The sequence below is a fragment of the Cryptotermes secundus genome, unplaced genomic scaffold (assembly GCF_002891405.2).
Source record: "Cryptotermes secundus unplaced genomic scaffold, Csec_1.0 scaffold1981, whole genome shotgun sequence".
NCBI lineage: Eukaryota > Metazoa > Arthropoda > Insecta > Blattodea > Kalotermitidae > Cryptotermes > Cryptotermes secundus.
The window spans coordinates 12,075-25,680 of NW_019737105.1; the positions used below are offsets into that span (position 1 = coordinate 12,075).

The 13,606-nt window shown below is 39.5% G+C and overlaps 2 protein-coding genes and 1 long non-coding RNA gene across 3 annotated transcripts in view; 2 read left to right on the forward strand and 1 right to left on the reverse strand.

Annotated features, from left to right (window-relative positions):
• Positions 1-2,374, forward strand: part of LOC111870226 (GPI ethanolamine phosphate transferase 1-like) — a 12,872-nt gene extending 10,498 nt beyond the window's left edge. The window contains exon 3 of the mRNA XM_033753721.1: positions 1,079-2,374. Within this exon, the coding sequence (XP_033609612.1) occupies positions 1,079-1,174 (96 nt within the window). The 3' untranslated portion in view covers positions 1,175-2,374. The remainder of the gene's footprint in view (positions 1-1,078) is intronic.
• LOC117282769 lies at positions 1,312-5,938 on the reverse strand. Its single transcript, XR_004513629.1, has 3 exons — positions 5,853-5,938; positions 5,388-5,447; positions 1,312-1,397 (listed from the first exon to the last, which is right to left on the reverse strand). It is a non-coding gene; the product is annotated as an uncharacterized LOC117282769 (long non-coding RNA).
• A 913-nt stretch (positions 5,939-6,851) lies between these two features.
• Positions 6,852-9,932, forward strand: LOC111870224 (RNA exonuclease 3). Its single transcript, XM_023862331.2, has 2 exons — positions 6,852-9,374; positions 9,552-9,932. The coding sequence occupies exon 1, from the start codon at positions 6,884-6,886 to the stop codon at positions 8,579-8,581; it is 1,698 nt and encodes a 565-aa protein (XP_023718099.1). The 5' UTR covers positions 6,852-6,883; the 3' UTR covers positions 8,582-9,374; positions 9,552-9,932.
• Positions 9,933-13,606: the final 3,674 nt, after the last annotated feature.

Here is a 13,606-nt window from a genome sequence, read left to right on the forward strand (position 1 = left end):
CTTTTGAGAATGAAGTCAATATGGATATTGGTCTGTAATTAGAGATGCATTTTCTCTCTCCTTTTTTAAAAAGTGGTTTCATTACAGTGTATTTTAAGCGTTGAGGAAAAGTACCTGATGATAAAGATTTATTACATAGATGATTCAAGGGTGAACTGATGTAAACAGAGCTTGCTTTAAGTAATTTGGTAGAGATTTCATCATATCCATGTGAATTTTTGGGCTTAAGGGATTTAATAATGTTTTCAATTTCCTTCCTTGTTGAGAATTTGAGATTTATATTTGGAAATGAATTGTTAAAGGCACGTGACAGATAGTATATTGAGGCAAAGCTGCCGGTGCATGAAGCTGACCGGCGACTCACCTGTATATACTGCCAAAGTCAACAATTGTGGAACAGTCCCTCCACTCCCCCATATGTCTTCATGGCATTAGCTCATAATTAAGCAAGCACAGGTACAACTTTATCTTTATTATAAATTATTTAGGTGATAAATTAATGTATTTTTGAAATGGTTCCAGATGCAAAGAATTTTAAAACAGCAAAGAAAGCCATTAACTGAAATCCACTGTTAATCCACATCAATTGCTCATTGGATCTTCCAAGAATAAGTTGCAGGAGAGTTACTTTGATGCAAATTATATCAGGTCAAGTAAGAGTGGAAGCGCTTTATTCAATATTGTAATGCACAAAATTTCTAATGGCGATCCTTCTATTTTATTAAAATTACTTAAGGTTTTTATATAATGTTTGATTGGCAGCCGGTGATTCCATATATGACCTTAACTGAACTTTATTATGGGATTAATATGGCTGAGAATCTGAACTTGCAAATTAATTTCTTGTAAAAGTCTCCATTTTCTCCCTCCTTCCCTTTTTATTCTTTCAAAATCTGTCTAACTCTTCAGATGCTGATATTAGGTCGCAAGTATTCAGACTTTCAACACATTGTCCTGATATCGAGTTGCATGGAATGAGACAGCAAAAGAATTTATTTTTCTTTTACTATTTGGAGATCTGAAGAAATACGCTGAACATAACTTGTGTGTTTAATTTTTTCTACCATTTTTTCTTAAGTCACCTCTTGATGAGAATCATGGACTCAGTGATGCTAACATGCGCGTTGCCAGCAATGTCGCCTGTGGTGATGTAACAGCAGAGCAGCTGTGTTAGGCAACCACTTTCCACTGTGACGTAACAGTGGACGTGGCTGTTACCAAGTGGCAACGGGGAACAGTATAAGAAGCCAACTGAGCAGTGTGTGACCAGCCAGTGTGCAGTGGGCGCCAGTAGAAGCCAGCACGGAGAGTTCGACAGTTCTACACTATATTGAGAGTTGTTACGAAGGGCGCTCCATATATAATGCCTCTTATTTTTTTGTGTTAATCTGTAACATCTGAGCATGCAAGGTATCAATGGTCAACAGTTCATTTCTATGTTAATTTCAAATTTTGTAATTGTGTATAAGTCTAATGCCTGCAAAACTTTCTTTGTATAGAGAGAAAGAATCAGGCATTGAATTTCTCTTTGATAGCCCAAATTATGTAAGACACAAGGAAGTGATTTGCCCAGTGAATCTTGAAATTTGTGCCCCTAAGGTTTTTTGGCGGTTGCTAATGAATTTAACTACGATTGTTTTTGCACATGGTTATTTTGTCATGATTATTACTTATCATTTTCTTTGTTGAGATTTTACGTAATGTGATCAAATAAAGGATGATGAGATAGGAAGGGCTTGTAGCACACCTGGGGGAAAGAGGAGTCAATCTAGGATTTGTTGGGAAAGCAGAAGGGAAGAGACCACTAGGAAGATGTCAATATATGTGGGAGGATAATATTAAAACGGATCTTAGGGAGATAGAATGGAGTGGTATGGACTGGTCTGATATGGGTCAGAATAGGGACAGATGAAAGGCTCTTGTCAACATTGTAATGAACATTTGGGTTCCATGAAATGTTTGGAAATTCTTGAGTAGCTGAGTGACTGGCCACTTGCCAAGAAGGATTCGGCTCCAAATTCAGGATACTTGATTATCAGATCGAGATTCAAAGCAGAATAACAAGTGAGATTGATCAACAGTTTTGATATCAGGTGGCAGCATATAACACTGCGAAGCAGATTTCTAAGTTGAAGCTACAGGAATCACTTTGAGGGAATGTAACCTCTGTGGGCTATGTTCACACTGTTGTACACACATGAGAGGTCTCAAGGTCTCTTACACTTTATGTAACCCTTGCAGCAAAGCATTCTCAAAATGAATGTGAATCTGCTAGTTTATAACCTTCTAATATAAATTTGATTTTTTATGAATGTGGCACATTCAGACACTGTGTATCACATATCATAGCCAAAATACAATGTTTTTTTTTTTTAAGAAGTACAGCTGAGAAACCAGTGTGAGTGCCTTGAATTTGTTGATATGCTGTTTTTAACATCTGCAGTAATAATCTTGTTTGTTCATGAATTCTGTCAGTTTGCTGTTTAATTGAATGATTTTGTGCCTGGCATAATTCTTCTGATTTCACCACTAGTATGGTGGTGTTTGCACGCAAATAAACACGAATTGAATTGAATTATTATTAATGAGGCTCTCTGTTTCTTTGATGAGTGTCACACCAACTTTGACAAGAGTCTTCCTTAAAGACTACATTGCAAACTGTAGAAGCAGTGTTGTCTTTATTTCTTGCTCTCTCTCTCTCTCTCTCTTATCTGGGAGGATCTCAATCCCTGACACTCCACTTGCTGCAGAACCTGCATTCAGTACCTCTTTGTGACAGATATCACAGAGCTCCTACTCTAGTTCCAAACTGAGCAGTTTATGGTCATCCATGGAAACACATTTTGTAGATTGTTTTGGAACTTTGCCATGATTAAACAGTATAGCACATAATGATAGCAAAATGTCTAAAATTAAAGCAGATGTTTAACTCTTGTTACAAAGAAATGACAGATTTGAGTATGTGACAGTTGTGTTCTTCTGGGGTGTGATGCCGTGTAATCTGGCAGACATGTACTACCGCTTCAGAGAAACATGCTGACCCCATCTTCAGCACTGAAGTATAAGCTTGCTGCTTGCTTGGCTTTCATTTTGACTCTGGAAATGGGGGCAGTTTGTTCCTCTAAAACGTTTGTAAATTTCTACCACATTTCATAGAATCACAACTCAGAATACAGTACTCTTCACAGCATTCTTCAAATAAAAACTTGTCACTAAAAATGTAACTGAATACTTAAGATTAACTGTTCTTTAGCTGTGTGATCTAAGAGAAGCCAAGGAACTAGCCAGTGCTCGATCAGATGAGTAGCTGCAAGGGTTCTGTTTTGCCAGAGTGCACCAGGGATGTTTTTTACAGTCAGCAACCAGATTTCTTTAGCACACTTAGTAGATCTGTTTAGATAAAGCATAATATAAGTTTCTAGGTTAAATGAGTCTTGAAATTTCATAAATTTGCCTGAACTCTCATATTTATTATATGTATATAAAGAAGAATAATAAATTCATAATTAAAACCCCACAAACAGTTTGTCCTGTTTTTTATATTTAGGTTTAACTGTTACCTTTGAACACAATTAGTCACTGCTTTATAATAAAGTTTGTAGTTTTACTGAAAATTTATGATCATGATTTACTTGTTTGATTATCTTAACACCTGCAAATACATGTGATCACACTACATCGATAGATTTATGATTTTATACTAATGACCGGTCCAAGTTGAAGTTGGGTTTATGTTAGAGCGCAATAATATGCATTTTAATCTTAAGGATCATATTTTGAGAAATTCATGGTTGAAGGTGAAGTGTGATCATCTTGAAAAGTTTCTGTTTTCTCTGAACATAGTGTGATGTCATTGAGATTGTTATTCAGTTTCTTTTAAAATGAGAGTTAACTTGTTGATTTGAGGATGTCACAGTGGTGACTAAAGAATAGTGTATTCTAGGTTTTAATGCTGTGTAATTTGAAGTCCACCAACGTTTCAGAGGAACATATTGTCTCCATCTTCAGGGTCAAAGAAAAAGCCAAAATTAAATAGCAAGCATAGTGAACCAGGCATGATATAGGCCAGAAAGGAACAGTGAGAGAGCCGGTGGGAGGATGACCATGATCTCTCTAAGGTGCCAAGGAGTATATAATTTTGTTTGGCTCTTAAAATGGTCCTTATTTTACAAATTGAAACGGTACAAGTCTGGAGAGAAGCAGTACGCATGTCTAAACATATGTTGAGGAAGGGCTTGTCTGTTAATGTTATTGGGGTGGATCTCCATCTCATTTGCCTCCTGATAATACAATCCATGTATCTGGATTTGGCACAGAGGATACTGGTGTCTTCGAGCCGAATGCAGTGTCCCAAGTTTATTCTGTGCCCTGCCACAGCTTGCTTATCTATAGTAACCCTGGCATCCACTGAGTGACCCATCTGTCCTGTGGAGGCTTGGCCACTTTAAAAAATGATGCTGTATACACCTGGTACCTTCAGTACTAGGTTGTTCTAAATTGTGGTGGATGGATGGAGATTCTCCTTGGCAGGAGGCCAGCAGACTTAATGTCTTGCCAAGACAAAGCACTCTGCTAATGAAGATGGTCAGTTCAGAATAGGACAGGAGAGCAGTTAAATCAGGATTATCACTGTGCAGGGCAACTTGCATAGAGGATTGAGAGCCCTGCAAATGTGTGAATTGCTTCAGCTGTTTTGCCAGAATGTTACCTTGAGAAGTTCCAATTGATCATGCGACTGTCTGTCACAGAACTTTGACCCTCTTCACCAAGGTAGAGCAGTCTTATTGGGTGGGTGGTGGTGAGAGCCAAAACTTATGTAGAGATTGATGTGGATTTATAATATACTTTATGACCCAGCAATGTGTGTCTCCTTTAGGTATTGGTATTCGGGAAGGGAAGATGGAAATCCCTTTCCATGTCCATAGTGAACTGGATGCTGTACGCAGTACAGGTGGTCAAAGAAGCATTGCAGCTTAGGGGAAATGAGATTTCTTTCACTGCAAAGGCGTTGGCTGCTTTTGGTGATGGTCGCACTGCCAACATTTTAAAGGAAGTGGAAGAACTGTGTGCATGGATAGGAATGTGTGTTACAGGGGTTGGCACCAGTGTCTTGTAGGTTGTGGGAAACACAAATACTTGTGCAGCATTCTATCAAAATCAATAGTGCAGGATACTGCAACTTTTCCTGCCCATACCAGAGCCCCATAAAAATAGAACATATTGTCTCGAAACCTCAAAATAATTCATCAGTTAACATTACAAACATGGTGCATGTGCAGAATTTTCTTGTTGAATAAACTGAACACAGACAGAAGCTAAACTTAATTTCTTTGTTGAATTATGCAACATGTAATAAAGCAGTACACCACAAATTAAAAGATACATACCGCGCTGCATCCTTGTGAGAGTTGAAGAATTGCAAGTTTTTGTTCTCTTCTTCATTTATACTGCAAGAAGCAATATAAAAATTGTAACATCATCACAGTACACTTAGAACTCCTTGACATTCTACAGACAATCTTTGGGTTAAACCGAAAATTGCAGAACATATCATAAAATAAATGTGGTTTAGATGACAGTTCATCGTCTGAAAGTATTATATATATTTATAATTTGATTCGTTGTAGTAAGAAAGACATTCATATGCACAAATAATATGTTTAACATGGAGATGAAATTATATTTAAGCATCCTGTTGCACTCCATACGATAAATGATATAAACTCCGTCTCAAGTGCAAACAATATATTTTGTGTCTTTTGATCTTGCTCCCTACACTACATGAGATGAAACTTCGTGCATAAATGTCTACTCATGTTTCACAACCACATGAAATCAAAATTAATACTTACCAACTTCCATACAACCATTTAATTGTGGGAATTCAAATGGGTTTGTTAAGGCTCTCTGATTTGTCAAGAGTTGTGTACAATTTCTGCCTCCTCACATGGTTACGACAGTTAAGACGACAACAAAACTGAAAGTGTAGAAGCTAAACTGGAAACCCTGATCACGAGTCTAATGCAGCTTTCACACTGATGAATCATTTTACTTTTCTTCAAATAAAATGATCTTCCTCACTACTAGTTCACCCAACTGCCACACAACACAAATCCCTAGGTATTTATTTTATTTTATTGCTAGTGGTGTGGGACTAAGTCCCTTGTACTGCAGCCACATCTGGCCTATTGTACCAGCCCCAGATGATAGGTGAAGGTGATTGTGAAGCAGTTGGTGGAATGAAGATTGGCAGGGGAAACCGAAGTACTCAGAGAAGACCTACCCCAGCCCCACTTTGTCCACCACAAATCCCACTTGACCAGACCCGGGATTGAACCCAGGCCGCCACGGTGGGAAGCCAACGACTAATCCCTACCTAAGGAACAAATCTAATAATGTTGGGCCTATCACACACAATGGGAGGGAGAAAAAAGCTGGAAGAGAAAACTGGCCAAGTACCACAATGAACAGGGATGAAACTTTCTAAATTTTTAGAAATGTGCGGCTACCTTTGAAGTCTTTCTTGTAATACTATCGCTTGCAGTTTCAGAATTACTAATATAATGGCAATAATTTCAAATTTAAAATGTCTAGATAACCAAAAGCGCGTGGGCTCTTGTAAATACAGATTGCGTAATAAGTAACAATTTCTTCGGTACTATAGCGAGTACTGTTACGTAACGCCTCACAGTCGGTCCGCGGTTACGTTACAGCAACGTCACCAGTTGACACGTGGAAGCCTGTGACGTGGCTGCGTTGCAGTGCTATATAAAGCGTTGGTCTGTGGCTCATAAGCTCATTAGCGCTCATTAGCCTCTTTAAGTTCAGTGATTAGCTGTGTGCGAAAGAAGCAGAGCAGAATCTGGAAGGAGTGGGCAGAAGAATGGACGAGTTTCGCAGTGAGCTGTGCAGTGGGATTGGAGGCATGAAGTACGGCGACCCACGTGATAGTGGGAAAGGAGTTATCCTCAGCCGTCGTCAGAAGAAGAAGCTCGCTCGTCAACGTAGGGAAAATCAAGATCAAGATGGCATCCCAGCAAACAACATGAGCAAGAGCGGAGCCAGGGGTTTACGGTCAGTCGATTCTGGACACGGGAAAATAAATGGACAAATTATCACCAGTGCCCCCGCACTACGCCTGCATTCCGAGATGAACATAACGAACAGAATCCTTTCGATATTTCTCAGTCCATATATCTTAAGTTCAAATCAGCTTCTACAGCTAGGCTACCCGGTCGAGAGTCGCGTACATCCTGGGAAAGCAGTTATCTACAAAGACCCTACTGTTTACGCACTCTTCCAACGGGGCACAACTTCCTCACGATTAAACGTCAATGCTACTGAATTCGTTCCTTTACGGCGGATGGAAAATTGCCAACAGGAATCCCATGCCATCACAACAACAAGAAAGACATCAAATATCATGGAAAACGAACATCGGCTATTAGAGAAAGCAGTAAGTGAAACTGAAGGCAATCAGAACAGTGATACGTTTAGTGCTAACCGTGGTGTCGCTGCATTTCCCTGTGATAAGAAACTCAGCTACGAACGCTACGAAGGAGGGCGGTGTGAAGGTACTAGAAGACCTAGCGGAGACAGGAGTGACAGGAGTGTGAAATTTCAAGGCGTGACGGAAGTGGAGGACAGTAAATCATCAAACGGTACCCTGAAGAGCGAGGGCGAAGGTCAACAGTTGAGTGATACTAGTGAGAAGAAGTGTGTCCGCTGTGGTCGTGGTTTCTATGTAACAATGGAGGGGAAATACGCGACTCAAGAAAAGTGTATTCATCATTGGGGCAAGATAGAGAACGCAGTGGCACCCCAGTTGCCCCAGCCCCACAAGGTCGGTGTCGTGGGTCCTGTGAGAACAATAAGACGTTACAGTTGCTGTGGAGGTAAACCAAATTCAGGTGGGTGTAGTGTGGGACAACTACATGTGTGGAATGGCTTCGGCCCCGGAGTGAACGACTCACTTGATGGTTATGTTCAAACTAGTGTTCGTAAGACATTTCCACCTGATGGGAATTTTGGTATCTATGCAGTAGACTGTGAGATGTGTTACACAGCACGTGGCACTGAACTAATTAGAGTGACTGTGGTGGCGTCTGACGGTAATCTCGTGTACGACAGGTTAGTGAAGCCAGAGAGCGACGTTATAGATTATAACACGAGGTTTTCAGGAATCACGGCACATGATCTCAATGAGAATGCCACAAAGTCATTACGGGATGTCCAGAACGATTTAATGGGCTTCATAAATGCAGACACTATACTTGTGGGTCATGGATTAGAGAATGACCTTCGTGCCCTGCGCATTATCCACGGCAGGGTCGTCGATACATCTGTAATATTTCCTCACTCTAACGGTCTTCCATATCGTCGGTCCCTGAAGACACTCGTAAGCGAGTTCTTGCAGAGAGATATTCAGCAGGATTCATCTGGACACTGCAGTTTTGAGGATGCAAGGGCCTGCATGGAACTGATGTTGTGGAGGATCAGAACAGATTTTGACTGCATTTTTCAAAGTGGTGTACAAAATTTTTTGCAGTTGCAGAATAAATTTGCATGTGTATGCTTTTAACAGATTTTGCCTTTTAATTATTCTGTTGTTTCTTAAACGAGTCCTGTTGTTCTAAGTTTATTCACCAAATTATGAATTTTGTCTGTTGTGAACTTTAATGTTAAAATTTTCGATGACATTTGCTAACATATCTGTATTTCACATAGGTGTGATGCAGAAATATGCGTTGCTCTAAAGTATGTAGAGCCCTGCCATGCAATGCCACACTGCTGACTAACTGTTAACTGGGAACAGATGGCTCATCATGCTGACAACTGTTGAAAAATCATAAACTCTCTTGTATGAATATAATATCATGCAGAGATCTACAAGTTATTTTCATTCATTGACAAATAAAAGGGATGTAACAAGGCTGCCTCATCATGCCGCTTTCAAATTCAGTATGACAAGACGATGATATAGACAAGGCAAAATATTTACAGCAGTTAAGATAGATGATAACTGTATCCTGTAGCAAAGAATATTGAAATTTTTGATGAAGTTTTATCACAGCCTAACTGATAATTTTCTGAATTAGGAGATCCCACTGATACATTTTTTATGTTTTATCATGACCAAATTGATGATGATGAATTTAGTGAGCTGATTGGCAGGTGATATATTTCTACATTCGGTGAACTCACAGTTCCTATGGGTTAGGTTGGTGTTTATAGATACTCTGAAAAGCTACTGGTTTCACTTCCGCTATATACATTACTCTTACTGATACAATTCACTGATGATAGTGATGATAGCCACAACACAACTCCACCCATGTGATGTGCATAAATATTACAGTATATAAAAATATGGGGTAAGCTACCAAAACTCAATATAAAATAGGCATAAATAAATCAAACCAAAGTAAATCTACCCCATTCTAAGTGTCTTGAAGTCTTGTTGCATGTGCATTGGACCATCAGATTGTCGCTGAGATTGTTTGTCAAGTCTGCAACCTCCATAAGGTAGGGAAGTCTGTTGTCTTTTGCAGGTTCCTGGGGCATCTCAGATCAGAAGTGAGGCTACCAGTGCCATTGCTAAGAAAGACATTTTCCATGGAGACCAGGTATCAGCTCAAGTCATGGGCAGTGGTGTCCATGCCTATCTTTGCACTGTTGAGCCTTCTAGGCAAGACAAGGGGACCGACACAAAGCAGCGGATTGTGAGCAGTGAGAGTGTGTTCAGGCATGGCAATCCTCAGCAGCATCAGAAGAGAGAAAGATATGGTCACATCTTCAGATTTGTCACGCTCGCTTAACAGGCAGACATTTGTTGTGTGGTAAGCAGTGTAGTGCAGTCCGTACTGTTTCTGATATATAATGAATGTCATACATTTCACTACATCCTTGACAGTGAACATGGTGGATTTTATGACAGTCTGGCATTCATAAACAGTATGGGTCTTGGAAAATATGAGGGCTGTTTGGAAGGTAGCATCTGGTGGGCTGTTGGCAAAGCAAGGAATTTGAAAGAATGTTATCTTATACATAATTAAAGGTGCTCCCTCTACATCATTGCCCCCGGAATTGGAGTCCTAGTGGTAATAGGGATTGGCTTTTTCTTTTGGCTGTTTTGGGGGAGGTCTGCTGCCTGTGAGCTCAGCCACCTGTTGACATGTTCCATCAGCTTCTCATTATGGCTGAAGCACTGTGATCTCACCTAGTTCTTCGGATAGATGAACAGGTGGTAGGTGCTTTGATTGAGATTGGGGCTGTAAAGAGGGTGGTCAAACAATTCCCATTCAAAATGCTCCATAAGTGCTAGAATGTGAGCAGTGTGTGTGCGTGTCTGTTATCATGGAGAAGCACTACACCGGATGTCATTCAGTGCACTTTGTTTTGAAAGGCCTTGTGCAGTTTTTTAGAGTTTCGTAATACAAAATGTGACTGAGCTCCCAGGCAGCGGATGTCTGTAATCATTTTTTTATTCATTGCTTGTTTTGTTGGCAGGTCACAGGAGGTTATTTTCCAAATAGCCCTTGCATTTACAGGGGTACATGTTAGCGTACTTGGTTGAGGCACTATGCTACAAGCCAGAAAGTTTCGGGGTCGAGTCTCAATGTGGTGGACTTTGTCAATTGGCCTAATCCTTCTAGCTGCAATATGGGCCTGTCTCTGACTCAACCTCTAACAGAAATGTGTACCAGGAATATTCCAGGGGGCTGAAGGGTGGCCGGCGTGTAAGGTTGACAACCTTACCGCCGTCTTTGAGCCAATGATCTAGATCAGTGGTTCTGAACCTTTATGAGACCGTGGCCCAGTAAGTTCTTTTCTTATAAGACGAGGGCCCAGTCCCAACAAATTTACTCGTAAATACCTTTCCAGTTTTGTTAAAGTTCATGCATTAAGCTAACATAATATTAGTAATTAATTATAGCATAATCATAAAGAGTATTAGTACACTTATGTATACAGTGTCGCATGTTGACAAACATAAAATTACATTTAAATTAGTTATCAATCACTGGACTAATGAAATCTTGTAGCATTTTGTAGTTTCCTCAGACCAACATCATTAAATTAATTTGTGCTAATTTTCATTGACATATCCCACGCTGATCACCAAAAACTTGTGTTATTCAGCTTAAATTGATTATTGTATTATTAAATTGAGTTTAACGATGTTGGTTTGAAAAAAAACTGTAGTGAGAAAAATATTTATGCATTGTAACTCACCATAGAAGTCAGCTGAGTAGGGGAAGAAGCAGAAGGATGTCAACTTGCGAAGAAACAGTATTCAGTATTATTAGATTTGAGAACTGGATACAGACTGCCTTAATCTTCAATTTCAGTGGAAACATTTTCTTTATACTTCCATGCTGATTGGTCACTGACATTTGCAACTGAGATGTTATTTCGCGCAGTTCTGAGAATAGAGGATATGCCACCCATTGTTGTAAGTGGTTTGCAGGCAATTTTTATGACTGGTCGTAAACATCAGTATTGCCTTTCCCGAATGTTGAAAGATTTGGATGTCTGAAAATTCCCTATCCCTTACGCATCATAGTTTGCAAATTTTCAAGTGTTAATATTTGTGCATCATGAGCCGAAAGACCATTTATAGCAGGATAAACTTGGAAATTGATATGAATACTCTGTCTGTGAAAAAGTTATCAGTGAGATAGAGGTTCAACTTGTTCATTTTGTAAAGTCAATTATCTGTACTAAATTATATGTATATAATAAGCGTACATGTTACATAATAAACCGGATGATATTCCTGTCTGGAGCCCTAGAGAAACATAAATTACATAGTTTCATCTTATTTATAATACTCTTTAGAGGTTCAATTTTCATTTCTCAATACTTAAATCAGATAGGCCCAGCCCTTGATATAATATATAGTCTTTTTCTAAAATACAAACTCCAACATTCCTAAATATACTCTGTGACAATTCAGTAGCTGATTATGTTGAGTTTCTTTCTGTAAATCTTAAGCAATCCTTAAATCCTTAGCTACATTACAAGTCATAAGTTCAATTCATTGTACTGACAGTTTTAGCTTAAAAATTTATATAACATACTTTTTACATCGTCTCTGTTTACAGTGAAGTACTCTTCTATAGTGTAACCGTACGCACTCTTCACAGATAAGTCTTATTTGTTTGTAAGTAATGATAAAGTTTAGCTGTGGAAATGAGATGCCCCGGAGGGATCATGGTTCTGTGAACTGGCCTTTTGTCACAAGGGACAGAAGGGAGGTTGGTGAGTCCATTGCATTCAAGGGGGGGGGTAGGTATACCTTCTTTCGTCCGTGCCTGTGGGGGTGGAGGAGCTGTGGATAGAAGCTTTGAGGTGTGCAGACCGGAAGGGGTACATGCGTTTGGTCATGAAGCCCTCCCAGTGGAAGGTTTGAGATCGCAGTAAGAATGTGGTTTCGAAAAGCAGCAGCGGGGGTAATAGAGTAGTGAGGGAGTAGAAGTCAAGCAGTGGGTGAGTAGAAACCAGGGAGTGAGGGTGTTCATGTGGAACCTGTGCTGAGGGATTAACCGATCGACCCCGCATCCAAAATGACGTAAGCGAGCCAACACCCGTGTACCCCTGGGATACAAGAGTCATACCGCTGAATTTAGTCGAGGCACTACCCCGTGAGGAAGTAAAGCATGTGGGGCGGGTGTAATAGTGTATAAGGAACTAGCAGATAATTCTTTAGCACTAATTTAAACTTTTTAGTATCGTTCCTTCCGTTTTGTTACTATGTGGCAGATTATTGGACTTTTTTATGCGAGTAGACCCCTTTTTGATATAGTGATAAGTCTGATGAAGGTAGGTGAAAGTTATATTTTTGTCTGGTATTCATGTTATAAAAGGTAAACCTATCCCTGTAACAGGCTGTGAAGGCTCATGGGGTTCTCAGCCTTACACACAGGCCGGCTGCCCTTTACCCCCACGAAGATTGCTGGTACTTATTTCTGTTAGAGGCTGAGTTGACCACAGGGAAATAGTGCAGCTGTAAGGATTATGAAAATTAAAAGAATCCCATTGTTTCATCAGAAATCAAACCCGCGACTTTCCAGCTTGTAGCATAGTGCCTCAAACCAACTGTGCTACCATGTGCCCTACAGTATTCATGTTATAGACATCTATATTTAATATTAATTGATCCTTGTAAATAAGGAACATGAGAAGCAATAATATGTATTGCAATTGGAATGGAAGACTGTTTAAGTACTTAAATAAATCTCTGCATGAATCTCTACTTCTGCATCCTGTAATAATTCTAGTCATATTCTTTTAACTTAAAAGATGTTTGTATTGTGTGTAGAATTTCTCCAGAATATCAATTGATAGCTTATAACGGAATGAAAGTAAGCATGGTAAACTATCATCAGTGTTTCCTGTGAAATAAGAGGCTGAACAGATCTGACTGCATAGCAAGCTGAACTCAGTTTAGGTACAAGTTGCTCAATATGTATTTTGCAGGACAGTGTACTCTCTAAATGTATTCGAAGGAATTTTATGTCACATTCTTTAGAGATTAATTTATTGACATAACTGATGACAAGATGAAATTGGTGGCTGTTTTTGGTTGGTAATTGTATGTAAA

Excerpts from the sequence above, each read along its gene's own strand:
- LOC111870224 (XM_023862331.2), top strand. The coding sequence starts at position 6,884 with ATGGACGAGTTTCGCAGTGAGCTGTGCAGTGGGATTGGAGGCATGAAG.